The 26,921-nt window shown below is 42.2% G+C and overlaps 1 protein-coding gene across 5 annotated transcripts in view; it reads left to right on the plus strand.

Moving 5' to 3' along the window:
• Positions 1–4,049: 4,049 nt before the first annotated feature.
• CDK5RAP1 (CDK5RAP1 mitochondrial tRNA methylthiotransferase) overlaps positions 4,050–26,921 on the plus strand; it is a 30,265-nt gene continuing 7,393 nt past the window's right edge. Inside the window, exons 1-13 of one of the 5 annotated variants that reach the window (XM_081149541.1) lie at positions 4,050–4,157; positions 6,822–7,152; positions 9,475–9,578; positions 10,583–10,617; positions 11,868–11,968; positions 13,841–14,051; positions 15,681–15,801; positions 17,357–17,587; positions 17,816–17,913; positions 18,738–18,793; positions 20,100–20,230; positions 22,961–23,110; positions 24,821–24,961. In XM_081149541.1, coding sequence (XP_081005667.1) covers positions 6,843–7,152; positions 9,475–9,578; positions 10,583–10,617; positions 11,868–11,968; positions 13,841–14,051; positions 15,681–15,801; positions 17,357–17,587; positions 17,816–17,913; positions 18,738–18,793; positions 20,100–20,230; positions 22,961–23,110; positions 24,821–24,961 — 1,689 coding nt within the window. In that variant the 5' untranslated portion in view covers positions 4,050–4,157; positions 6,822–6,842. Of the gene's footprint in view, positions 4,659–5,161; positions 5,195–6,821; positions 7,153–9,474; positions 9,579–10,582; positions 10,618–11,867; positions 11,969–13,840; positions 14,052–15,680; positions 15,802–17,356; positions 17,588–17,815; positions 17,914–18,737; positions 18,794–20,099; positions 20,231–22,879; positions 23,111–24,820; positions 24,962–26,921 lie in introns of those variants that run through there. The other 4 variants (XR_013999719.1, XM_081149542.1, XM_081149544.1 and 1 more) reach the window with 4 other exon arrangements.

A 26,921-nucleotide genomic window follows, 5' to 3' on the forward strand; every position in this document is an offset into this window, starting at 1 on the left:
GTTGAATAAAAGAACGTCAGTGACTTAGTGGACCTATTTTAAAACCATCATAGAAAGTCTCAACCCCTTTCCTGCAGCAGGGAGGACCCTTGGAGCTGCTTATCGGAATATTCTTTGGAAGCTGTACCATGTTGGCTGGATATGAGTTGCCATGTTTAGAACAACCTACTTGCTTGCATTGTCCAAAAATCACAGTGACAACAGTAACAATAGCATACATTTAAAGAGTGGTTGCTGTCTGCCAGACACTGTACATGTTTCCTTCTTGGATCCTCACCACACATCTTTGTGGCAGGCACAATGATCTCTATTGCCCATGTAAGGAAACGGGGACTCAGATGGGGAGAGTGACTTGTCCAAAATCACATACCTGTGAAATGTCTGAGCTTGAACTTTCAAAGTAGGTCTTTCTGACTTCAAGCCCTTATTCATCTTAGACACTTTCTGGCTCTAACCTATCCATTTAAATACAATGTGAGCCATATATGTAATTGCAAGTTTTCTAGTGCTAAAAAAAGTAAAAAGAAGATGAAAAAATTTTTAATAATATATTTAATTTAACCCAATAAATCCAAAGTATTATCACTTCAACACATAATATAAAAATTTATTAATGAATGTTTTACATTCTTTTTCTCATGTTAAGTCTTTGAAATCTGGTGTATATTTTACACCTACACATCTCTAGATGCCAAATTTTCATAACAAATGCTTTATTTGTATTTAGATTTCATAAAATTTACAGTTTAAAAATGTAGATTCACATATCTAACTTGTTTCAAAGTTATCCAATAACTAAACCGAGTATCAGTTTTCATATTAACATTAATTTAAATTCAGTTCCTCATTCACACTAGCTGCATCTCAAGTGCTCAATAGCCACATATGGCTAGACACTATTGTAGTAGGCTAAGCAGTCCTAATCAAACCTCCACATGAGGAAACTGAAGCCAAAACAAGTCATGTGGCTGAGCCTGACATCAGTGGGGAAGGAGGAGGGGAGTAGTAATTGCCCAGTAGCAATTAGAACGATCACTGACCAGTAGGAGTTAGTCAGGTGGAAGGGGTAAAAGTATCCCAGGTGACAGATCCCAAGGTGGGATGGAACATGGCGCTCCCAAACACCTGGTGAAGGGTTTGTTTTCATCACCTTCGTTGCTTAAGCACAACACTGTACAAGACTCCACAACATGGCAACTGGAAGTGGACCCTTGTGGTTGGAATGGGGTGGGTAATGGGGTGTGTGTATGTGTGGAAAGTGGTCTCTGGCCCCCATGTGGGCTGGATAGTAGGAATGTTGGGAATGACTGTTGAGTGTGTGTGTGTAGGTGGGGGCAGCGTAACAGGCACCAGAGAACATCCCTCATGCTGCCAGCTTTGCCCCATGGGTAATTAGAACTGGTAGCCCAGCCGGGCGTGGCTCTGCGGCTGAGCATCAACCTAGGATCCAGGAGATCGCGGTTTGATTCCCGGTCAGGGCACATGCCCGGGTTGTGGGCTCGATTCCGGGTCGGGGCACATGCTCAGGTTGCAGGCTTGATTCCCGGTCAGGGGCATGCAGGAGGTAGCCGATCAATGATTCTCTCTCATCATGAATGTTTCTATCTCTCTCTACCTCTCCCTTCCTCTCTCTGAAAAGCAATGAAGATACATTAAAAAAAAAAAAAAAAAAGAACTGGTAAAGTGTAGCTCTAACATCCTCTGATCAGTGGCCTCCCGCTCTGACCATAAAGGGAGAAGGTGACACCTTCCAATGGGGCTGCTAGGGGAAGGTCCAGATTCAAAAGAGCACAGTTCTAAGAGGCCAGGACACCTGGGTTCAAATCCTAACTCTTCCCTGACGTCCACACTGGAAGCCCTAAAAGTGGCTTCCTTCCAGCTCTAGAATTCCTTTCTGTGATTCTAAGAAGACAAGACTGAGAATAAAGAGGGAAGGGCCACGATAAAATAATAAGTAGGAGCTGAAACGGAATTGCTGTGCCTGGAAGGACGGGGTCTGTGCTTGGGGGCCACCACGGAAGGAAAAGAAATGTCTTCTTCCCTCACGGTGGTGAGTGGGAGGCTAACCCCCTCAACATAACTTCTGTTGGGGTGTAGGTGCTGCCACCATGATGGGGCTTCCCCATGGCCAAATCTTCCCTGTGCAGTAAAAAATTTGACAGTAAACTTGAATATTTAGGTCCCAGAGTATCCAGGAACTTGTCTCTAGAGTTTAAGAGTTTTCCGGGAGGAATTCTGAAATTTTGTACTTTGATGGTGCTGATAATTCCCCCAAATGATCAGATCACATCCTAAATTATCTGGAGAACCACAGTAGAAAACAAGAACCATAATACAGTTCTTGGCCTGTGTTTGCCTTTGTATATTCGACTGAATTGGCACCTAGCCATCATCTAAGGACACAGTATAAACTTAAAAAATTTTATTTTATTTTATTGTTGACAGTCTTACAAATGTCTCCAATTTTCTCCCTTTTTGCCCCCCTCCACCCAACCCCCACCACACCCCATTAAACTTTTGCAGTATGCTCAAACTCCTGAAATACAGATTTGTTTCCATCATCCTCACTGCACCATACTGGTCCAGGACTCCACACTCTAGACAACTGCCACAGCTCCCTAAATGCTCTCCTGACATCCTTCTGCTCCCCATGCAGGGTATCCGCCACACAGTAGTCACTTTATAAGCAATGAAACTGGGAGTCAGCAGGGCTAACTAACGACCATGGCTATAAAAGTAAGCATCACAGCCTCAATGGGAACCCAACCAGTCTGACTTTGAATTAGTCAGTCAGTAAGAATAGTGCTTCGGGAGCAGATTGGCTTGTGGGTGGATCCCTGTTTTGCCATGCACTAGTTGTGTGAGTTTCAGGACATGACCACCTTTTGTTATTTTCAGTTTTTTTGCCTAAATAATAACCTCAAAGTTCTAATGAGGAGCCAGAGAGGTCAGTTGCAGCAGAGGCTGTCAGGGCCCCAGAGCCTTACTAATTCAGAGTGCTGGGGCCAGTGTCTGCGTCTTATTGACAGAGGGCTTTCTCCCAACCACAACCTCCCTGCACAGGCAGGGCAGAAGCACTGAGGAATTAACACATGTAGGAGCATCTTTCCATGACTGCTAGTACATAACTACTCCAGCTTCCTCTCTCCTTGGGTGAAATAATCATGAAGTGTCTGTTTTACAGTGTTTCCCAGAGCTCCCCAACAGAATTAAGACCCAGATGCCCATTATGGTAACTGGCTTGATAACATACTCTCTATTGGCCGTCTTCCCTTTCCTGTCTCATTCCCTGACTACTCCATCAGTGTTTCCTCAGATCACCTATATGCACTCAAATCTGTGTCTCAGGGTCTGCTTCTGGGGAACCCAAGTGAAAACATGAAACAATCACTCATTCAAAAAATATTTCGCAAGCCGTTCTATGAACCAGACTCTGGGCTGGAGCATGAGGATATTGCAGTGAACAAGATTGAGACCGGTCAGATTGGGCAGGAACAGGTTTTGGGTGAGGATGTGTGTGGAAATGAAGGGTTCTGTATAAAGTTAGAGATGGTCATTAGACAGGTGCCACTTAGGTCCTGAACTATGTATGGATCTGTACTCCATTGGGCTGCAGGCTGGAGACTTGAATCGGTAAGTCTTTAACCTACGGCGCAGCGCTGTCCAATGGAAACAGAAAGCGAGCCACGTATGTAATTTAAAATTTCCCAGTAGCCACCTTAAAAGGGAAAAAGAAACAGGTGAAACTAATTCAAATAATATATTTAATCCAATATATCTCTAATATTACTTTAACAAGTAATCAATAACAAAATTATTGATGAGACTTGCTGCATTCTTTCTTCGACATCCAGTGTGCATTTCACATTTAGAGTGCGTTTAACTCACACTCACCACACTTCAATTGCTCCGTTGTCACACGCGGGCTACGGGGTACCGTACGGTTCACGGAGCAGTGGAAGTTTTTCAAAGCCTGGATCCTGGATCCACCCGGACCCTACGGAGAAGGCACTTCCGTTGGATCCACCCGGACGGAAGTCGCAGCGGAACGGAAGTCGCACAGCGTGCGCCGGCGCAGCTGCGGACAGCTGGGAGGGCAGCCGGTGAGGCTGGGAGGAGCTTTCGCTGCGTGACGCCAGGCGCCCGAGCTGCGGGAGGTGAGCGGCGTGTCGCGGGAGGGGCCTGCGCGTCGCCCAGGGTCCGCGACGGGGCCGGAGGGGCGGTGGAGGCCCGGACGTGCGCGGTGGTCCAGGGGAGGATGGCTTGGTGGTCACGGCGCAGACCCTGGTGTCAGACTGTCGGGGTTCGCGCCCAAGTCCCGCTGCCGACTCGCTTGTGACGTCAAGCAGGTCACCCGTCTTCACCCCGAGCCTTAGCTTTGTCGTCTGTGAAGTGGGGGTGATATTAGAGCCTTCCTCACAGAGTTGCTGTGAAGATGAAATACGCCGATCAACGGGACACGTTTAGCACCACATTGTAACCACCCAATAAGGTGTTTGGGATGCTTTATTGTTCATGTTTATACCGAGATGAGGCTGTTGTCTCATGTTTTTTGCCCACTACCAATTAATTTCTGAGCCCCCACAGAGGCCCTCACATTGTGCTATGCAAGCATTTTATTTGTATTATCGTATTTGATCCTCACAGCAGACATAGAGGTAGGTACTGTTATCCTTATTTAACACATGAAGTGGAAGCTCCCAGGTGCCCAAAGTTACCTGGCCAGGGAGCAGTTGGGTCAGACCTTAACTATAGAATCTTAACCACAATGCTCTATACCCACCATGAGAGGAGATGTGGGCTGCAGATGTGAAGTTACTGAAAACTGACTATGCTAAGTTGGGTTTTTAAAATCTTTAGTTCTCACAACATCTCTGGGAGGTAGGTACTACTTTTATCCTTATTTTACAGCTCAGAGGCAGGAATTTGACTTGCCCAAGGTCACACAACTAGTAAGGGCAGATAATGGTGAGTTTAAAGTTCACAGTAAACATCTGCTGTTCTCTGACACTTGAAAGTAGGTTAGCACTGCTCCTGCCCAAAGTACTGGTAGCATATACAGCAGATCAGCTTGGAGAGGTAACAGGCCACATCTGCTCATTTTGCATGTGCAGCACCTGCTGTAGATATGAATAACATTGGTTTTCTGCTTTCAGATACCTCCCAGCTTATAAGAGATGGCAAAGCATAAGTAGTAAGTAATAGCAAAATGTGATGACTCTTGTGATAGAGTGTTATAAGGAGGCTTTGGGGACCTAGAGGAGGACCCCCAACCTAGACTTTGGGGGTGGTTGCCAGGACAGGCTTCCAGGAGGAAGCAGAGACCTAAAAAGTGGCATAGGAGTTGGCCAAGTCAGTAGAGAGAAGATATATCAGCCAGAGAGAAGAGCATGTGTAAAAGCCTAGAGAACTAGTGAAGATCAGTATAAAGATGTCTGATATGGCTGGAGTGAGGCAGTCCATTAAGAATATATGGTGTAAAGTATGTCTCCAAATCTTGTACTTTGAGCCACCTGGGTTTATTCTTGGGAGGCAGTCATTGTTTCTTTTGCATTCTAGATTCTGTGTGCACTTACAGATATGTTCCTTAATGTTTCTGCCTTCCCCCACAGATTCAAGTGTAGCCTACTGTAGGTAGTTTCTAGCACTTTGCTTCCTTGTTTTTTTCAAATTGATTTTTTTAGAGGGAGAGGAAGAGAGAGGGAGAGATAGAGACATAGATGTGAGAGTGAAACATCGATTGTCTCTTGTATGCACCCTGACTGGGGACCAAACTCACAACTTAGGTATGTGCCCTGACCAGGAATTGAACCCACAACCTTTTGGTATACAGGACAACACTCCCAACAGCTGAGGTACACAGGCCAGGGCTGCTTTCTTGCTTTTGTCATGTATAGATTTAGCTCACTTTCTAACAGTCATATCTTATTCCACTGTATGGATGTACCATGATTTACTTAACTAGTCCCCTATTGATGATATTTAGATCTCTTCAATTCTTTTGCTGTTAGAAACGCTACTGCAACAAATATCCTTATATGTAGGTCATTTTGTACATGTAAGAGTGTATCTGTAGGATAAATATTTAGGAATAGAACTGCTTGGTCAAAGGGTTTGTGTGTGTGTGTAATTTTGATGGAAAGTGGCACATTGCCCCCTGTAAAGGTTGTGCCATTTTCCATCCCTCCAGCCATGGGTGGGAAGTTTGAAGGCAGTAATTTGAGACTCATGGAGGGTAGAAGGAGTCACTGATCAGGCATATGGTGCCCCATGTTAGATATATTCCTTTTGAAGGAACTCAAAGGAAGATGCCCTCAGTGAGTAAGTGGTTTTCACAGTATTGGGAGGCAGTTATCAAGTGGCCAGCTCTGCTACTTACTGGCTGGGGGAGCTTAGATAAGTTCCTGAGCCTTTCTTGTTTCTTTCCTCATCTCTCCATGACATAATAATAGTGTCTGCTGCCTATGTTGCTTAGGATTGCTGTGAAGATTTGATGAGTTAATACTCTTAAAGCCTTTGGAATTGTTCCTGTACAGGGTGCTACTTTATTTTGTCAGGGCTTCTCATCTCTTCTCTACCACCCCTTTGTTTTGATAACACACTGTTTGGATTTGCATCTCATCTCTGGCACTCCTTTGTGTGATCTTGGGCAAGTTGCCTCAGTTTTTTTACCTGTAAAAATAGGGGTACTATTGTTAAAAGTATCATCTTCTTGAGTTTTTGTGAGGATTAAATGTATTAATACACTTGAAGTACTTAGAGTGGTACCCTGTACATAGTGTTCAAGAAATTTTGATGATGTCTGTTATTTTTTTTTGCAGATTTTGGGCTGTTTTGGTGCCATGCATCATTTACAGTGTATCCTCCAAACACAGAGGTGTCTGGGGTGGGGGTCCTTGGCCTCTGTGTCCTGGCTGCTGCTTGGGACCTGCAGGGCACACAGCAGTTTCTCTAGCACCACATGTCCCAGTCCAGAGGGGCAGCAGGAAGATGGAGTTCGGAAGGATTTCAGCTCCAGGCTGGCCACTGGACCGACTTTTCAGCATTTTTTAAGAAGTGCTTCAGTTCCTCAAGAGAAACTGTCTTCTTCAGATGTGGTGGACCCACCTCCATATATCACAGTAGATGAACTTTTAGGAAGGCAGAGAAAAGGTTGGTTTTACTTTTCGTCTTTGGGCTTTCTGCTTTGTGTTTCCCAGCATCCATGGCCTGATTCTTAATCTTTATTTTATTACAGACCTGGCTTTGGAGGGTTAACAGTGTGGGAAGGCTTGCTAAGTTATGGACTCATCAAACTCCACCAAGTAACATTAAAATAAGGAACTTACAGTGTTGGTACATGCATCTGGGGGGTAGAGTCCTGGGTAGTTCTCTCCTTGGTTACCTTTGGAAACCCTGTAATTTCTGTTCTAATTTTTAGATTGTCTTAAGTTATAAGACAGCTTTCACAATTGGTGCTGTAGAAATTCACTCTTTATGTTTAGGCAGAGGTTTTCTTAGAAACATTATGCAATCAGTTAAATGCCTTAAGAAAAGTTTGAAGAGAAATTAAGGGACAATCAGACCTTTCCCCCTTTGCCCTGTTTAAAAAAACTATTTCCCTTTATAATTGTTAAAGATTTGGTTGCAATGATAAGGTGAAAATTATTTGTAACTTGTTTTTATTTAACATTTTCCTAAATACTACATTATTTATAATTAAAATTTTTAAAATTGGTACAGCGTGACTGGTGTGGCTTGGTGGTTGAACGTAGTACATGCACCAAGAGGTCACCCATTCGATTCCTGGTCAGGGCACAAGCCCCACTTGTGGGCTCAGTCCCCAGTAGGGGGCGTGCAGGAGGCAGCTTATTCATGCTTCTATCTCCCTCTTATTGTCTCTCTAAAATCAATAAAAACATATTAAAAAAAATTGGTACAAAATATCACATTGTGCTTACTGTGATGTTTTTCAACCTTTCCCCTATAGTTGGACATTAGGTTGTTTAAAAATTTTTTATATTTTAAATAATACTTTAAGTGTCTCATCTGCATCTACACCTATATCTATGTCTTTCTATCTCTATCTCTGATAGAGATGGAGATAGATAGATACTGATTCTGTTAAATTTTTTTTTGCAGAATGAATCTTTAGGAATTGATTTAGTAAATCATGGAGTATGTACACCTTGTGACCCGTTAGTTATTTTGCAGTTTTTTGTAATTTGTTGTTTCTTTCAGTCCCTCTCTGACATAAATATTGGTGTGTTCTTTTTTTAGACAAGGAAAGTAAGCCAAGGAAAATTTTTAAAAAATCCTGATCTCCCTCCCTCCCTCCCTCCCTCCCTCCCTCCCTCCCTCCCTCCCTCCCTCCCTCCCTCCTTTAAAAAATTACTGCTATTTTCTGTTGATTTTCATATAATCCTGTCATTCAACTTTTAACTTTATTTGGAATTTATTTGGGTCTGCCAGTGGGGGCAGGGGTTGATACAGGAATTTAATTTGAAGGGGCTTGCCTGAGTGTGAAGTTGATATTCTTAAAACTTTGTGCAAATGTGTTTTATGTCATTAAAACCATGCTTGCTTTTATTTAAGATGTTTGAAGTTACTGTAGGAAGTTGCCTCATCTTTATTTTGTGGCTTTATGTACTCTCTCACCACTGAGACTACCTCCAGAGGTTAGAGAACCTCATTATTTGTTTAATTTAATTATTTATTGATTTTTGAGAGAGAGAGAGAAAGACATCGATTTGTTGTTCCACTTAGTTATGCACTCATTGGTTGATTCTTTTTTTTTTTTTTTATTAAAATTTTTTAAAAAATATATCCTTATTGATTTCAGAGAGAGGAAGGGAGAGGGAGAGGAAGAGATAGAAACATCAATGATGAGAGAGTCGTCATTGATCGGCTGCCTCCTGCACACCCCTGACTGGGGATCGAGCCCGCAACACGGGCATGTGCCCTGACTGGGAATCGAACCGCGATCTCTTGGATCCTAGGTTGAAGCTCAACCACTGAGCCACGCCCTGCTGGGCTCATTGGTTGATTCTTGTATGTGCCGTGACCAGGGATCAAACTCACAACCTTGTAGTATCTGGATGATACTCTAACCAACTGAGCTACCTGGCCAGGGCTACATGTGGATTTAAATTTATTTTTTCTCTGGGTTGATAATCAGTGCTGTCAGCTAGTCTTCCTTTTCTAATTGTTTTTATAACCATATTTCCTTGATTTTTAGGTGCATGTTTTCCCCATATTTTAAGAGATACGGCTTATAATGGGTGTGTGTATATAATGTAGTATTTCTTTTGTTCTGAAAGGCTGTCATTAATTTGGTGGTACATCTAGCAATTAATGGTTTCTGAGAATTGAGGCAACAGAGAACTTAGTGGATAACCAGTTTCATCAAGTATTTTTGGGGCATTTGGCAAGGAGACCTTTGAGACATGTGATCCCTTTTTGTCTGCCTACCATGGAATCTCCCTCTCCTTCCAGTCTACCTTGAGACCTATGGCTGCCAGATGAATGTGAATGACACAGAGATAGCCTGGTCTATCTTACAGAAGAGTGGCTACCTGCGGACCAATAATCTTCAAGAGGTACACAAATTTCCTGTTTCCCTGTGTTTCCTGGGCCTGGGTGAGACTGCTTTTGTGCCAGTTCTTAGATGCAGTTTCAGCAGCAGGGTCTAGTCTGGCAAGAGTGAGTTCCTTTGAGTAAAGTGTGTAGCATGGGACCAAGGCGTACATTTGTTTCATCATTATTATTTTTTCCCCGTTGATTTTTATTTATTTATTTTTATTTTTAAAAAAAATATATCTTTATTGATTTCAGAGAGAGGAAAGGAGAGGGAGAGAGAGAGAAACATCAGTGATGAGAGAGTCATTGATTGGCTGCCTCCTGCATGCCCCCGACTGGGGATCGAGCCCGAAATCCCGAGGCCGCAACCTGGGCATGTACCCTGACCAAGAATCGAACCCTCATCACCTGGATCCTAGGTCGACGCTCAACTGCTGAGCCACACCCGGCCGGGCTCCCATTGATTTTTAGAGAGAGGGGAAGGGAGGGGTGCGGGAGAGATAGAGAGAGAAGAGAGAAACATCGATGTGAGAGAGACACATTGATTGGTTGCCTCCCCCACAGACCCCTACTTGGGGGCAGGGATTGAACCTGCAACCCAGGTAGGTGCCCTTGATTGGGAATTGAACCCAAAATCCTCTGGTGCCCAGGCTGACACTCTAACCACTGAGCCATGCCAGCCAGGGCTGTTTCATTAGTTTTGAAATTTTTATGGTTGTGGTTACTTCCAGGCGAGGAACTAAGTTAAAAATGGACTGCAAGGACAGGGATGGGATGGGAATTAGTGTTTAATGGGTACAGAGTTTTAGTTGGAGAAGATGAAATAGTTCTGGAAGGTTGATGGTGGTGATGGTTGCACAACAATGTGAATGTATTTAATGCTAAGGAATTGTATACTTAAAATTGGTTAAAATGGTAAATGTTATGTATGTCTTTCCACAATAAAAAAGAATAAAGGGCCATGGGCAGTGATTGTACAAGGCTAATTTCATAATTTTCTTTTTATTTCTTGCTCTCCACTCAGGCTGATGTGATCCTCCTTGTCACATGCTCTATCAGGTGGGAATTTGTTCTTTATCTAGAGAGTGAATGTATCTTATATAAAACGCTAGAGCTAATAGTGCCAGGCTGGCTGACCTATGGAGATGAGCCAATGGATTTGTAATTAAAAAAAAAGTTTTTATTGATTTTAGATAGAGAGGAAGGGAGGGGGACAGAGAAAGAGAAACATCGATTGGCTGCCTCCTGCACACTCCCTACTGGGGATTGAGTCCAAAACCCGGGCACGTGCCCTGACCAGGAATCGAACCTGTGACCTTTCGGTTCATGGGACAATGCTCAACCCACTGAGCAACTCTGGCTGGGCTGGATTTGCGATTTTATGCAATGGAGACAGTAATGATAGAACTGGTTGACATTTGCTGAGCATGTGCTGTTTGTCACGTCCTGTGCTGAACACTCTATATGCACTAGGTAATTTAATTCTCACATCAACTCTATGGGGTAGGTGATGTCATCAAACCCATCGTATAGATGAGGAAACTGAGAGTGTGCTGAGTCACCCAACTTTTCCTAAGGTTTTTCTTATAGCGAATGGCACATGTTTATGATGATGTTCATATCCTAAGGGCTAGGATGCAGTCAGTGGCTGGGGGACAGAGTTCTTCTGAACAGAGATGAGTGGCATCTATCAGAGGTGAACATAACCTCTTTCATACTTTGTTTCTATGTACAAGGCATGTTAATGTTTCCTCAGTTGGCTGTACTATCAAGTAATTAATTCAACATTTTTGTTCTGAGGGTCTCTGCTGCAAGACACAGAACTAGGTGCTTTGGGAGATTCAAAAATGAACCCTTTTTTCATGGAGCCTGGTTTAAGGAGCTTAGCCTGATATAGGAACTAAGATACACAGATAGCTCTAAGACCTGGTGAAACCACTAGGTAAAAAAATCAAACAATGAAAAGGATAAGTGCTAAGTACAGAGGAAGCAGAGTTAAAATGCTATGTAGTTAAGAGGAAGGAGAATAACTCTCTAACAGTAGAGTTGGGGAAGGCTTTGTGAAGTAGATTGTTTTTGAGTTTGACTTAAAGGCTTGTCAAGATTTGGAGATGGGCAGGAAGGGCATCATTCTAGGAATGTTATAGCAAGTGGTGCTTCTTCAGTGGGCTCCCTGCCTACCTTCCCTGAGCCCTAGGGCTAGGTATTCATTTAGTGTTGAAGGTTTTTATTTTATTCCCATTGTCCTACTCTTTTAGATTGCTTTGTAGTTTATTTGCAGGTTCAGGTCTACCTCTTGATCTCTGTAGGGAGAAGGCTGAACAGACCATCTGGAATCGTTTACATCAGCTTAAAGCCCTGAAGACAAAACGGCTTCGTTCCCGAGTACCTCTGAAGATTGGGATTCTAGGTATTTGGTAACTTGCAGATTTTGTGGATTTTGAGACTGGCTCCATGCAGAGTTTTTAAAAATATGTTTTTATTGATTTTTTTTTTTAGAGAGGGAAAGGGAGAGAAAGAGAGAGAAAAATTGATGTGAGAAAGAAACATCAATTAGTTGTGTCCTGTATGCACCCCGACTGGGGATCAAACCCACAACCTGGGTATGTGCCTTGACGGAATTGAACCGGCAACCTTTTGGTATATGGGATGACGCTCAGCCAACTGAGCCACATCAGCCAGGGCTCCATGGAGCTTTATGTGCTAGGGTTTCCCCTAGAAGCCAGATTCCCAGTGTGTGAAGAAATCTTATATACCCCGTGCAAATCTTGTACTTAATGTCAGAGGCTGTAGGATTAAATGAGATAAAGCTCATAAAAGGGCTTTTTTAGTACCTTGAAGTAATAGGTACCCAGAAAGTTGTTTATCCTTCCTGGAGTCTAATGTGGCTCATGGTGGCAGAGTTATGGATAGGAGAGCGTTTGGAGTCTAAGGGGGCAGCAAGCATAAATTTATAGTATAGGGGTGTTTCATCTTGACTCCTGAAGTGTGCCCTAGTGAAGATCTAGATCTGTACTGACCAATACGTTCAGTAGACACATGTGGTTATTTAAATTTAATTAAACAAATAATACTAACAATTTACTTCTTTTTCTTTAGTCTCACTAGCCACATAGTGACTGCTCAGTAGCAACCCTTGACTAGTGGCTACTGGTTTGAACAGCACAGATAAAGAACATTTCTATCATCCTAGAAGTTCTTTTGGACAGCTCTGATCTAGATAGCTGGGAAGCATATTTCAAAAATAAATATCCTGTACCCTCTTGTTTCTAGAATTTAGTTAATATATTTAACCTTATAACAGACTGTTCCTTGTAGAATAAATTAATTCCTCTTGATGATGGTTCAAAACACAGAACATACCTTGTTACACAGATTAATGTAGTAAATGATACAGGAAGATGGAAGGATTAGCTGAAAAATTTTTTTTTTTTTTTAATATGTCTACTGATTTCAGAGAGAGGAAGGGAGAGGGAGAGAGAGAGAGAGAGAAACATCAATGATGAGGGAGTCATTGATGGGGCTGCTTAGACCACAACCTGGGCATGTGCCCTGACCGGGAATTGAACCCCGATCGCCTGGATCCCAGGTCGACACTCAACCACTGAGCCACGCCTGGCTGGGCTCATTTCTTACAGGTTTTAGCAAGTATTATGTGCAAGAAGAGGAATAAAAGGGATATAAGTGTATATTAAGTTTTATTTTTAAAAAATACGTTTTTATTGATTTCAGACAGAGGAAGGGAGATGGGGAGAGAGAGATAGAAACATTAATGATGAGAGGAAGTCATTGATTGGTTGCCTCCCTACACACCCCCAGCTGGGGATCAAGCTTGAGACCTGGGCATGTGCCCTGACCAAGAATTGAACCATGACTTGGCTCGTAGGTCGGTGCTCAACCACTGAGCCATGCTGGCCGGGCTATTAAGTTTTCTTTTTAAAAATAAATTTCTGATGCAAAATATTTTTATTTGTAGCAACAAGTAATTTTCAATGGGAAAAAGGTAGTTCGTGTCTAGAAAGGTTATTTGGATGATGGTTTAATTTTTTCTGGGCATTTAATTGAATTGCTCTTGAGCCCTTCCCCTGTGGTTTTCTTGTATGTGTAGGAAGGTGCAAGTTCCAGTGCTGTGGAAGAGTTTGGGGAAATTTGAGGGATGATGCAAAAGTCTTGAGAGAAATTTCTGTGCTCTGGTCTCCGATCAAGCTGGAGATAATGTGTACTGAAAAGCCCTGAGACCTGATGAATTTGGGAACAGGTGCTTATTACTTTTCCCTCCCAGGTTGCATGGCTGAGAGACTGAAGGAGGAGATCCTCAATAGGGAAAAAATGGTGGATATTTTGGCTGGACCAGATGCGTATCGGGACCTTCCTCGGCTGCTGGCTGTTGCTGAGTCAGGCCAGCAAGCTGCCAACGTGCTGCTGTCTCTGGATGAGACCTATGCTGATGTCTTGCCAGTCCAGACGAGCCCCAGTGCTACTTCTGCCTTTGTGTGAGTGAGTCACTGACCAAGACACAGGGAGTAAACTTCTTTGTCATTTTTAAAATAACATGTTAATGTTATTACATTAAAAAGTTAATACATGCACACAGTACAAAAGACAAAAAATGGTATATAAGACTCCCTCACACCTGTCATTCCCAGTCTCCTAGGCCACCTCTCAGATGTGGTGTGTTAATTGTTTCTTGTATAATCCTATGAGAAGTGTTTTTTGCATATGCATTCATATACATAAAATGAGGTCTTTCTTACCCTGCTTCTATAGTTTTATTTTTTCCCTTAAGAAAATATCTTAGGCTTTCCTGATTCTTTTTTTCTCTCCCCCAATCTTTTAAGTTAAAAAAAGTAGTTGACAAAATAGTTTATATTTGTTGGAGAATATGTAGAAAAGGTAGAAAAACATAAAGAGGAGAGTAAGAATTACCTGTTACTCTACCACCTAATGATAAACACTATTATCATTTTGGATATCATTGCTGTCCTTTCCTTTGTGCTTATGTGTATATGCTTTATGTATGTGTTTATTTATATATATATAAAAAAAGCTCTTGGTGTACTTGGTTTTATAACCTTTTCTTATTTAAAATGGTGAACATTTTATGTCATTAAATTTTCTATAATAGATTGGCAAATTGGCTTATAGCCTGTTCTAGTAAATAAAGTTTTATTGAAATACAACTGTGCCCGTTTATTTACAAATGTCTGTGGCTGCTTTCACCACTCAATAGCAGAATTGAGTAGTTGTGACAGATTGTATGGTCTGCAAAGCCTAAAATATTTACTGTTTCATTTTTTACAGAAAAAATTTGCCAACCTTTATCATTTTAATGGCTAGTCAATACTCTGTTGTTAGAATGCTTAATAAAAATAATAGTTAACATTTATTTAGCAATTCTCAGTGAACGTCTTTACTACATATCTATCCATAATTAGTTCCTTATAACAAATTGAGGCTTTTGTATATAGGATGCAAATGAAAGAAAGTGACTTAAATGAGATACCTCGTATTTGGAGCAGGAATGTGAGAAATGCAGACCCCTGCATTTTATTTTATTTTTAATTCTCACCTGAAGATATGTTTTTATTGATTTTTTTAGAGAGGGAGAGAGAGAAACATCGATCATTTGCCTCTTGCACACGCCTTGATTGGAGCTCAAACCCACAGCCTTTTGGTGTATGAGATGGCGCTCCATGCAACTGAGCTCCTTGGCCAGGGCTGCAGATCCTTATATTTTAAGTCCATTGTCTCCGCTCCTTGAGCACACTTCATGATATTTGTTTATCTCCCTGGGTGGATGTGAAAAGTTCACACAGTGTGCAAACATGAACAGTGGAAGCCCAGGCCTGGAATGCCCGTGCCCCTTTCCTTTACCGCTGGCCCCTCGGTAACCACCCGATCCACCAGTTATGGCTGGGTCATGTCCTGGGGCTAAAGACTAGTTTATAAAGGGAAAAAAAATTCATGCTTTAGTTCTTCTTAGATTTCAGATTGATCTGGTGTGAGCACATTGCCAAGAGAATTTAGAGCCGAAGGATAATGCCAAGAGCGCTGTGACCTGCTCCTTGGGTTAGGCTAAGACATCCTGCTGCTGTTACTAAGTTTTGTTGCTTTCCCCCCAGGTCTATCATGAGAGGCTGTGACAACATGTGCAGCTACTGCATTGTTCCTTTTACGCGTGGCCGAGAGAGGAGTCGGCCTGTTGCCTCCATTCTGGAGGAAGTGAGAAAGCTTTCTGAGCAGGTGAAAAGTTCTCCAGGTTTTCTTACTGAGTGTGTTTGTGGGAGGATGAGAACAGCTTTCTAGTTTTGCAGCCTGTGCCATCTCTAAGCTGCACAGGTTTAGAACCACACCTGCCAGAAAGAAATACCTAGGTGTACATCTTTGGTTTGCTGCCCACAAATTACAGCAGCTCTGCTGTGAAGTTTGCTTAGGAGGCAACACAGTAGAATGGAGAGCATGAGAGCATGGGTTTAGAGTCGGGACAGAGTGCGAATTCTGGCTCCACCATCTCTGGCATGGTTTCCTGGCACTGGTCACTTAACTACCTTCTTTGAAACACAGCTGCCTGGTCTGTGAAAGGGGAAAATAACACGAGAGCATGAATTTAGAATCAGATGAGTGAGTGTGTATTCTGGCTCCACTATCTCTGGCTTGGTGCCCTGGCACTGTTCATTTAACTGCCTTCTTTGAAACACAGTTTCCCCATCTATGAAAAAGAATAAAATAATGCCTTTCTTGTCAGGTGATTGGAAGGATTGCTTTTGGAAGGATATGGTAGTTCAAATGTTTTCTCTGGGCCAGCTTGCAGAGACTAGATGAGGCTAGTGAATCAGATCTGAGGCTAGACGGGAGACACCTGCTGCCTTCCTCCTTATGGGAGCTGACCCCTCAGCCCTTGGGGAGGTCTCTCCTTAATCCTAGGCTCAAATCTTCCAGCTGTGCAGAATAGGACAGTAGGTGGGAATGTGGGACTTTTCTTCTGCTAGACTCTCCCTGTTTCCTTACTTTCTTGGCTACTCTCTTTTCACCCTATCACAGATTCTCAGTCTTCCTAGTTTGGCCCCTGGCTGCTCACACAGGTGCTGTGAGGTATTCCTATACCCTACCCAAGTGCTTCCTGGTCTGAAGTTGTCTCCTTCCTCTCCCCTTCCAGCTCCCTCACAGTACCAAAACTCTCAGGATAGAGATAGTCTGTTTAAATAGACTGAGGTGATGGCAAAAACTCCCTAACCTTTCTAAGGTATTTGTATATAACAAAAGGAACTTAACATTAAAGTGAATCTTAGTGAATTCAAAAGCCCACTGACTTGGAAAAATTGCTTTAAATGATGCATTATTTTTTGAAGAGCTCAGGCACATCTGGATTTGTTTCATTGCTTCCTCAATTAAACTATTCCCCTGAATTCTGGTAAACTGGAAGTTAGGTGTAAAGCTTGATTCAATTTAGGCTTAATATTTTTGGCAGGAATACTTCATAGGCAATGTTTATATAACATTCATCTGACAGAATGGTGTCCTAATTTGATTTATGGTGTTATGAATTTACCATTACTGAACATTGAGTTTGCATCCAGTTTTTTGCTACTCTAAAAAGTGTTTTGTAGATTAATGTTTACATAAGGTTTTATTCTGAAGTTAAGTCTTCACACAAGATGTCCAAGCGTGAAATTATTGGGTTATAGACAGAACACGTTTATGAATGGCTCTTGGTAGGTTCAGCTAATTAGTGATTTGGCATGAAGCTACCAAACTAGTTTTTAAATTGCTTTCAAAATATTTATTTCCGCCTTTTCAGGGGCTGAAAGAAGTGACACTACTTGGCCAGAATGTTAATAGTTATCGGGACAATTCAGAAGTCCAGTTCAACAATGCAGTGCCCACCAACCTCAGCCGTGGCTTCTCCACCAACTATAAAACCAAGCAAGGGGGCCTTCGTTTTGCTTACCTTCTGGATCAGGTCTCCAGAATAGATCCTGAAATGAGGATTCGTTTTACCTCTCCCCACCCCAAGGATTTTCCTGATGAGGTAAAGGTGCCAAACTGAATTAGTATCCTTAAACATTTCTTTCTGGGACAGACAGAACATGATTTGAGCAAAAGTAAAGCATTTAGGTAATTCATGTGTTTGGTTTAATCAACCTCTTAATTAATTACTTGAAAATTAACTTTGGCAGAGAACAGTGGGGGTGGCATTCCTTTCTGCAGAATGCTTTGGTGAGACTCCGATGGTCTTTAATGTGTTCTATTTTATCAGGTTCTGCAGCTGATTCATGAGAGAGACAACATCTGTAAACAGATCCACCTACCAGCCCAGAGTGGAAGTAGCCGTGTATTGGAAGCCATGAGGAGAGGGTCAGACTTGCTTGGGCAGGGAATATCCCACACTTTTCAGTGTCTCCTTTAGGAGCAAACAGTGTCTAAAATCCTAGCTTAGTGTGTCGCACATAATAAACCTATGGACACTGTAATTTGCTTTTGTTCACTAAGTATAGACTAAGGACTGAGTCACTCATTTCATTTGTTTAGCATGTTTTTTTTATTATGTACCTACTATGTGGAACACTGAGATTTTAACATTAAAGTTTTTTAGGTCTTGGAATTTAAGTGTAGCTCTATGTGTTCATCTACTTTGGGAATAATAAATGTTTCAGAGATAAGATTGAAAGGAGAATGTGACAGATGGCAAGCCATATGGAACTACTGTTTTTGACATTGACAAAGAGTTTTAGAAATCCTTTTATTTTTATTTTTATTTTTTTCCTCCCCACCCCCCTCAAATTTCAGAGTTCTCAGTCAGACTTGAAAACACTTCAAAACAAATTCTTGGCAACCTCCAAATTATTCTTGGTAACCTTGATATTCCTCTGGCCATAATCTTGGGACCAGAAGGGCATATAAAAAGTCACCTAGATCCTTTTGAATGTTTAATCTATCTTCATTATTAGTTAAATGCAGAAGGCTATTTAAAATAATTTATGTTCTTGAACTAAAAGTTCATAGGCCCTAAGTTAGGTTATAGTATAGGATTTGGATCATAAGAGATCTTTTGGATACTTTAACCTGTTGTACTGTGTGAGTGAGAAGGGATTACATGTGGTAGTTCACAGTGTTATCCTTTTAGATCATTTAAAGAAGATTGGTTCATCTAAGTCTTTTCTTTTTGGTCTATATTGCAGCTATTCAAGAGAAGCTTATGTGGAGTTAATTCATCATATCAGAGAGTCTATTCCAGGTACAGTTAAGAAATGTATTCTGCTGACCACCTTACAGTGACCACAGTCTTGGTCAGATACAGGCAACACCTGTGGCAGTACCTTGCGACACCTTTTACACTTCTTTTGCTTCTCTTCATTTGTGTCTCTCTTTTTTGAGAGGAAGGGGGGGAGAGAGAGAGAAAGAGAAACATTGATGTGAGAGAGAAACATCAGTCAGCTGCCTCTCATATGTGCCCCAACTTGGGACTGAACTCATAACCCAGGTATGTGCCCTGACCGGAAATCGACCACATGACCTTTTGGTGTATGGGACGACGCTCCAACCAACTGAGCCACGCCAGCCAGGGCTCTTTCTTTCTTTTTACTTCTTTCTGATATTTTAATGTTCTGGTCTTGCTAGAAATATTCAGAAATGTAGATCAGCTTCTGGCCTCAAGGCTAAAGAGATACATTTTCTACAGTTTTTGTGTTTCTGCACATATGGGAGAGACCTTGTTTTTTCTTGTTAGTTGGCAAAGTTACATTAGGTCTAAATTAGTTCTGATTTGGGGACAATTGATATCTTTAAAAATACGTACTTAGAGGTAGTTCCTTTCCTATTTATGTTAACCCTAGAGGTAGTTCCTTTCCTATTTATCTTAACCCTTTTTCTTTCCTCCTAATACAGTTACTCTGTAGTCTTTTAGTTTAGATTTGGTTGGCAGTGTCTACATTTTGTCCACATTTCTAATGATTGTAACTTGTATTATGCATAAATCCTTTCATTTTGATGGGACAGGATAGTATGGAGGTTCTCTGTGCTGCAGTTTCCTCATCTATAAATGCAGTTAATAGTCCTCACCTCATTGGATTTTTGGGATAATTAAATAGGTTAAATTAAATAGTAAAGTATAGGACTTCGTAAGTATTCAGTAAATAGTAGTTATTGTTACTATTTTAAATGAACATTGTGTTAAACTAACTTCAAAAGTATATTTGTATGGGGCACTGCAAGGTTTTTTCCAGTAAAAGTAGGACCAATTTGAAAATGTGGGCTCCTACTGTGCTCCTAAATTCCACATTTGAAGTGAAAATACCTTTTCTAGTACTGAGGGAAATGTAGACTGAGAAGCCGGGCTCTGGCATGGGAACATTGTAGATAAGCAGGCCTATCCCCCCTTGCTCTACAGTGACTGTTCTGTTACACTAGTGCATGGGCTGAATAGCTCCAAGAAAGGCCTTACAATTGCTATCCCTTGCTCTGTGTCCTACAAGTGCATAAGGCCTCTCTTGAAAGTAAGCAGTGAGGATATGCTGTCCTTTGTCATTTGTTGTGTGTCGCAGGTGTGAGTCTCAGCAGTGATTTCATTGCTGGCTTTTGTGGTGAGACAGAGGAAGATCACCTCCAGACAGTGACTTTGCTTCAGGAAGTTCAGTACAACACGGGCTTCCTCTTTGCCTACAGTATGAGACAGGTGAGCTCTGGGAGAGGGAGGGACTACTTCTCTGCTGAGACTGACATCATTTCTGACCAGTCTGGGGTTCGTTGTAGATAACTAGGAAGAAAAGGAAGTTGGAGCAAGGCAGTCCTTGAGAAACCACAAGGATCTTACCATTCATTTCTTTTTTCTAATCCACCTGTCTGCTATTTTACGTAATTCAGCAATTGGAGATGAAAAATAATGACCTGTGCCAAGGTTTCTCTTTATTAGAATATGTTATATTACATTTAGGTTGTTTAGAATTTGAATGTGGAGGGAGAAACATTGTTCGCTTCACAAGAAATCTGAAATCATTTCTCAACATGCAGAACTTCTTTTTTGGCCTGCAGATGCAATTTGTTTACAGAGGCTCCTTGTCACCCACCCAGGCCATCCTCAGTGATTTTGAGTTTCCATTTTTATAGGGCAAGTGAACCCACTGATACCCACTTTGGAGTTTCTCCTATAATACAGACTCTCAGGTAAACAATGCAGAAGGAGTTAAGGAAGGAAACGGAGAACAATGTATGTCCTGGAGAGGGGATAGTCCTGCTCTGCTGCCTTTTTCTTGATGGTACGAATGAATTGTCTAGGTCATTTTTTACCCCCATAGTCACCTTGGGAGTAACTTGCCTTGTGTTTGGGCTGGAGGCTAAGGAGCCTCTGTGGCCATGGGCTCAGGAAAGCTGAGCGATGAATGAATGAACGTGTGACCTTAGTCACTGTCAACTCAGCTGCCATCAATCGAGCTTATTCATGTCTTTTAAAGCCCACTGCTTAGTGTTCTGCAGGCAGTGTAAGTGGGCCAGTGTGTATATTCATGTCTCTTACCGAATTATTTTAGGGATGAAGCTTTGGAGGAGCCGTTGGGTTCCATTTTGCTTATTTTCCACAAACATCACAAACATGCCGTAGGAACTCTTTGTAATGCTAGATTTGGGTTTTCAGTGTGTGTGGAAGCATGTTCTGTGGGCACTGGGCAAAGTGAGTATTCACTTTGGGATCGAATTCCTGTGTTGGGGCTAAGGTTATAGAGACTTAATCAAGTAGCCTAGTAGATGAAAGCAAGCACTTAAATTGCTCTTCTCCCATTTAATAACTGTGTGACCTTGGGAAAGGTTCTTTGTTTCTTCATTTGTGACATGGGGATAACATTAGCATCAACCTCAGGTTGTTTTGAGGGTTAGTATGATAATATGTATAAAGCACTTAGAACAGTGCTTTGGAATGGTAGGTGTACCATGGAGGTAAGCTGTTGTTAGTAAGACAGAACAGAATAGAGTAAACCCTGTGGGAGAATTCTACTTTAGGATCCCTACCTATCCTCCATGTGTCTCTCTGGATTTTGTAGTTCTCTCAAAGGGAGACTGATTTGAATGCTCAGACTTTGGGGTGTTGATTTTTCTCTTACTCTATACTTTTTTCTGGCTCAGTGGTTCTCCCACTGTGTTATGATCGTGTGTGTGCATGTGCATATAAACGTGTGCATACCGTGGTATTGGATAATGTAAAGGCTTTACAAGGATAAATTTTCTTTTTTTGAAAGAATAGTTTATTGATTTTTAGAGAGAGAGGAAGGGAGAGGGAGAACGAGAAACATCCATCAGCTGCCTCCTGCACACCCCCTACAGGCGATCAAGTCCACAACCCAGGCATGTACCCTGACTGGGAATTGAACTGGCAACCTTCAGTGCCCGGGATGGTGCCCAACCAACTGAGCCACACTTGCTGGCCAAGGATAACTTTTCTTTTCTTTTTTTTTTTTGGACTAGGTAATATATGCTCATGGTATAAAATTCAAAAGATCAAAATCATATGCAGTGAGTAGTTCTTACTTCTTCCCAGGTTGCCTAGCTTTTCAGTTCCTTCATTGAAGGCAGCTGCTCTTAGCAGTTTCTTCTGCAACCTTCCAGAGGTATTTCATGTGTTTAAAACATATTTAGATGTATTCTTTCTACCCCAAAGTTATTATACAGGTTCATTTGCACCTTGCTTATTTCTGTTAAGAGTATATTTTGGAGCCCTGGCTGGTGTGGCTCAGTTGGGTGTGGCCCTGTGCACCACAAGGTTGCCAGTTTGATTCCTGGTCAGGGCACATGCCGGGTTACAGGCTTGATCCTCAGTCAGGGTGCATATATGAGGCAATGGATCGATGTTTCTCTCTCACATCGATGTCTCTCTCTCCCCCTCTCCCTTCCTCTCTCTAAAAATCAATTAAAAAAAATCTTTAAAAATTAAAGTATACTTTGGAGAGCAGTTATATCAGTATATATAAAGCTATCTCATTCTTTTAAACAGCTGTGTAATATTCTGTTGTGTGAATAAACAATAATTTGTTTTACTAGTTACCTATTGATAAACATTTAAGCTGCTTTGCATCTTGTGACTTTATAAAAACCATGTGGCTTAGTAACCTGGCACATGAGTTAGTATATGTACAAATGTAACTATTGTTAGGACATTCTGTAAAAATGTCAAGAACAATTTTGAGTCTATGATTTTCATGTGCTAAATTTAAAATTTAGCCCTTGCAAAAATGGTGACTTCACTGCATAGCTACCTTTTTCTCTTGGAAGGCTCGCAGAACTAGAGAACCCCCACGGTGTGGCTCAGGTTTCCTGTACGTATGTCTGTACCTTACAGGTGGAATGGACATGGTCCCCTGCTGTGCCTCAAGATGGCTTCTGTAGGTCCTTGGTGACCTCCATTTCTTCTTCTTTATAGAAGACACGGGCATATCACAGGCTGAAGGATGATGTCCTGGAAGAGGTGAAATTAAGGCGTTTGGAGGAACTTATCACTGTCTTCCGAGAAGAAGCAACAAAAGCCAACCAGATGTTCGTGGGCTGTTCCCAGCTGGTGCTGGTGGAGGGGGTGAGACCATGTGTATCTACATATATTCTGTTTGTTTTTTGTAACGTAGTGTGTCTCCCTTTATTTAGATTTTCTTTCATTCCTTTTTCAGTTTTTATAGTTGTCAATGTACAGTCCTGTACATGTTTTGTTAGATTACACCTAAGTATTTCCTGTGTTTTTTAATTTTTAGTTGTTGTAGTTGTTGCTTTTGATTTCGGGTGTCTGTGCGTTCACTGCCATCATCTGGTAGATCGCCTGCTTCCATTTCATTTCGTTCTTTTTCTGGAGTTTTGTCCTGCTCCTTCATTTGGGATACGTTTGTTTGTGTCCTCCCTGTGTGTTTGGCTGCCTCCCTGTGTGTTTTTCTAGATCTATTGCATCTCTCCATCTTGTCACGGTGGCCTTATGTAGTAGGTGTCCTGTGGGGCTCAGTGGTGCAGATTCCCTTGGCTGGGAGGCCAGGTGCCCCAGAGGTGTCTATTGTGTGGGTTGTGTGTGCCCTCCGGTTGTAGTTGAGCCTTGATTGCTGTTGGGTGGGATTGACCTTCAGCCTGACTGTGAGAACTGGCTGTGACTATAGCAGGTGAGCTGTAGTGAGGGGGCTGACCCCACAGAGTAGAATTCGTTGTAGCAGGGCTCTGGTGCCTCAGTTTACCCTTTGCATGTGTTATTTGTGGAGCTAATTGGGTGGTGCTCTGGTGTGGTCTGAAGCCAGCCACAAGGTGTTTGTTTCTGGGTCTCTGCCTTGAAATCTCCCTCCTTGCTTTGTATACTCTGTCTGGAGTGTGCCTTCTGGCAAAATGCAGCAGTGACTGGAGGGCTCATCTCATTGTTTTCCTTCTTTTGGGAATTACAGTCTTACATGATTTCTGTTGTCCAAAATCCGAAAATATTTTATTTATTTATTTTTATTTTTAAAAATATATCTTTATTGATTTCAGAGAGAGGAAAGGAAAGAGAGAGAGATAGAAACATTAATGATGAGAGAGTCATCGCTGCCTCCTGCACGCCCCCAACTGGGGATCGAGCCCGCAACTCGGGCATGTGCCCTGACCGGGAATCGAACCCTGATCGCCTGGATCCTACGCCGATGCTCAACTGCTGAGCCACGCCCGGCCAGGCTGAAAATAGTTATTTTATACCTTTTGTCCAGTTTCCTGGTTACTTAAGGCTTGAGGATAAATTTGGTTCTTGTCACTTCATCATAGCTGTAAGAAAAAGACTTGTGTATATCCTAGAAACGAATTCCATCATTCTGGTTGTATTATTCTGTTGCCTTCTGCATCTGTGATGGAGACTCTGGCTTCAAGTCTACCTATTCTTTAGGGGCAGGTAACCCAGGTAGACAACCCTGGAACATCCCTGAGTGATTACTATGAAACTGGATAAAGTGAAAGTTGGTTTGTGAAGTGCATCACCCATATGTCCTTGGTTTCAGTCCTGTTTGAGGCATCTTCCTGTTGAAGGGAATTCTGTAATCAAAGACTCATTGACTGAGTCATTCACTATCGTAGAGTCAGCAAAACTTCATTGAATTTCTGTTGTGTGACATGTGTTGCCCTTGGGTGGAGCAGTGGTAAACATGTAGTCTTCTCCAGAGATTCCTTGGTTAAGGAAAGCTCTGTGAGTAAGATCCTTGGGGGTCTGAGACAGAGAAGTCATAATTTCTGCCTTCCAAGAACTCATGACTGTGACAGGTTTATACAGTCTCCTTTGTTCTTTCTGCAGCTCAGTAAACGCTCTCCCACTGACCTGTGTGGCCGGAATGATGGAAACCTTAAGGTGATATTCCCTGATGAAGAGATGGAGGATGTCACTAACTCTGGGCTCAGGGTCAGAGCTCATCCTGGGGATTATGTGCTGGTGAAGGTAAGGTGTCCTTTGGGGCTTTTGGTTTGCATTACTAACTGGGGTGTTGGATTGGATAATTTGGGGGCATGACATTTTTTCCTGGAGAAATTCTTTAGTAAAATAAAAATCTCTTCTCAGTCTAAACAATGGAAGGGCACTTTGAATTAAATCTTAGACTGTTTCTAACTAATACCTTCTTGTTTTTCTTCTCTTTTGGGGAATTTGGTGAGGTTGGAGTACATGGTAGCATATAGTTTCCTGCTGTAGAGAGGCCAGGAAGTATAAGTGACTTTTAGTGAGTTTGATAGTTCTCTGAAGCACCAGGAATTTAAGTGGGTCACACACCCAGCAAGTGGTAACATAGGGATTTGAACTGAGGCAGCCCAGATCCTGAGTCCACATTTTTAACCATTGTACTATTTAGTCTTTCTGATAGTTCTGTCAGAGTCAGAATGCCTTTCGAGGTCTCTGATGCTCCAGGCATCCCTAACTTAAATGTGCCCCAGTTTCCTGGGTCCCTTCCCTGGCCTAGCAGATCTAGCTGAATGACTGGGATTTCCCCTTTCTTCTTTTTCCCCCTTTCACTGGGGACAGTCCTCCTTTCTTCTCTCCTTCCTTTACTTTACGAAGAAAAGGAAGAAAGAAGAAAGTAAAGGAAGGAGAGAAGAAAGGAGGAATATCCCCATTGCCATTTTCCTTTCCTTCTGGTCCTTCTGTCCACTTTGCCCTAGAACCAGAGGCTGGCAGGATACACACTGGTGAGGTAGGCAGGAGCAAGGCTGCTTCTCCAACACTGAGCTCTGGAACATCTGCAAAAGAGAGGGGTGGAGAGAGGTATTTCTTTTTCTGCTTGTGTTGATCAGTGTTTTGTTTTCTTACTATTTTAGTGCCTTACTCTCTACTTTGCTTTCTGTACTTGCTTTTACTGTCACCTCTGTCTTAATTCATGGGAGCCATGGTCCATGGCTTACAGCTCCGGGGCGCCCCCCGGCACATAACTTTTTTGGATTGGCCTGGAAGTTTTTTACCAACACAACTTTTTCTGTTCTGTCCATTTGACAAAAACTTACAACACAATCAGTTAGTTGGTTGATGAGTTTATGATCCCACTCCCTTCTGTCCTTGTCCTGACTGGGGATTGTCTTACTTAAATATTACCTAGGAATTTTCTAAGTGGACTAATTCCTACTAGGCAGCAACGTGATTGATCTAGAAACAGTCTCTCATAGGCTTCTCCACTTGTTATTTTTGTTTTGGACACTTTTTTTTTTTTTTTTAAAATATATCTTTATTGATTTCAGAGAGAGGAAAGGAGAGGGAGAGAGAGAGTTAGAAACATCAGTGATGAGAGAGTCATTGATCGGCTGCAGCCCGCAACCTGGGCATGTGCCCTGACCGGGAATCGAACCCTGATCGCCTGGATCCTAGGTCGACGCTTTAACCACTGAGCCACGCCCGGCCAGGCTTGGACACTGTCTTATTTTTTATTTCTCTCTCTTCTGAATGTTCATTTCTTTAATTTTTAGTTGCTCCCCCATACCTCCTCCTCCTTTCTTTACACTGTAGCTAAGGGGTACTTGAAAAAAAGAATGAGAGCCCGGTAGTGTGGCTCAGTGGTTGAACGTCGACCCAGGAACCAGGAGGTCACCATTTTGGTTCCTGGTCAGGGCACATGCTTGGGTTGTGGGCTCGATCCCCAGTAGGGGGCGTGCAGGAGGCAGCCAGTTGATGTTTCTCTTTCATCGATGTTTCTGTCTCTCTATCCCTCTCCCTACCCTCTCCCTTCTTCTTATTACAGAAGAAATTCATGACCACAAAACTCAAATGACCACTGAGCATGGCCTTGAAATCAATACAAACATATTAAACAATAAAAGGAATGAGGTTGGTGGGTTCGGTTGTAGTATTAGGTGATACTCTTTTGTAAAATGGAAAAATTCCATTTGTTAAGAAGGTAGACAGTTATGCTGTATTACTT

This window comes from Miniopterus schreibersii (assembly GCF_964146895.1).
Source record: "Miniopterus schreibersii genome assembly, chromosome: 10".
Lineage (NCBI taxonomy): Eukaryota > Metazoa > Chordata > Mammalia > Chiroptera > Miniopteridae > Miniopterus > Miniopterus schreibersii.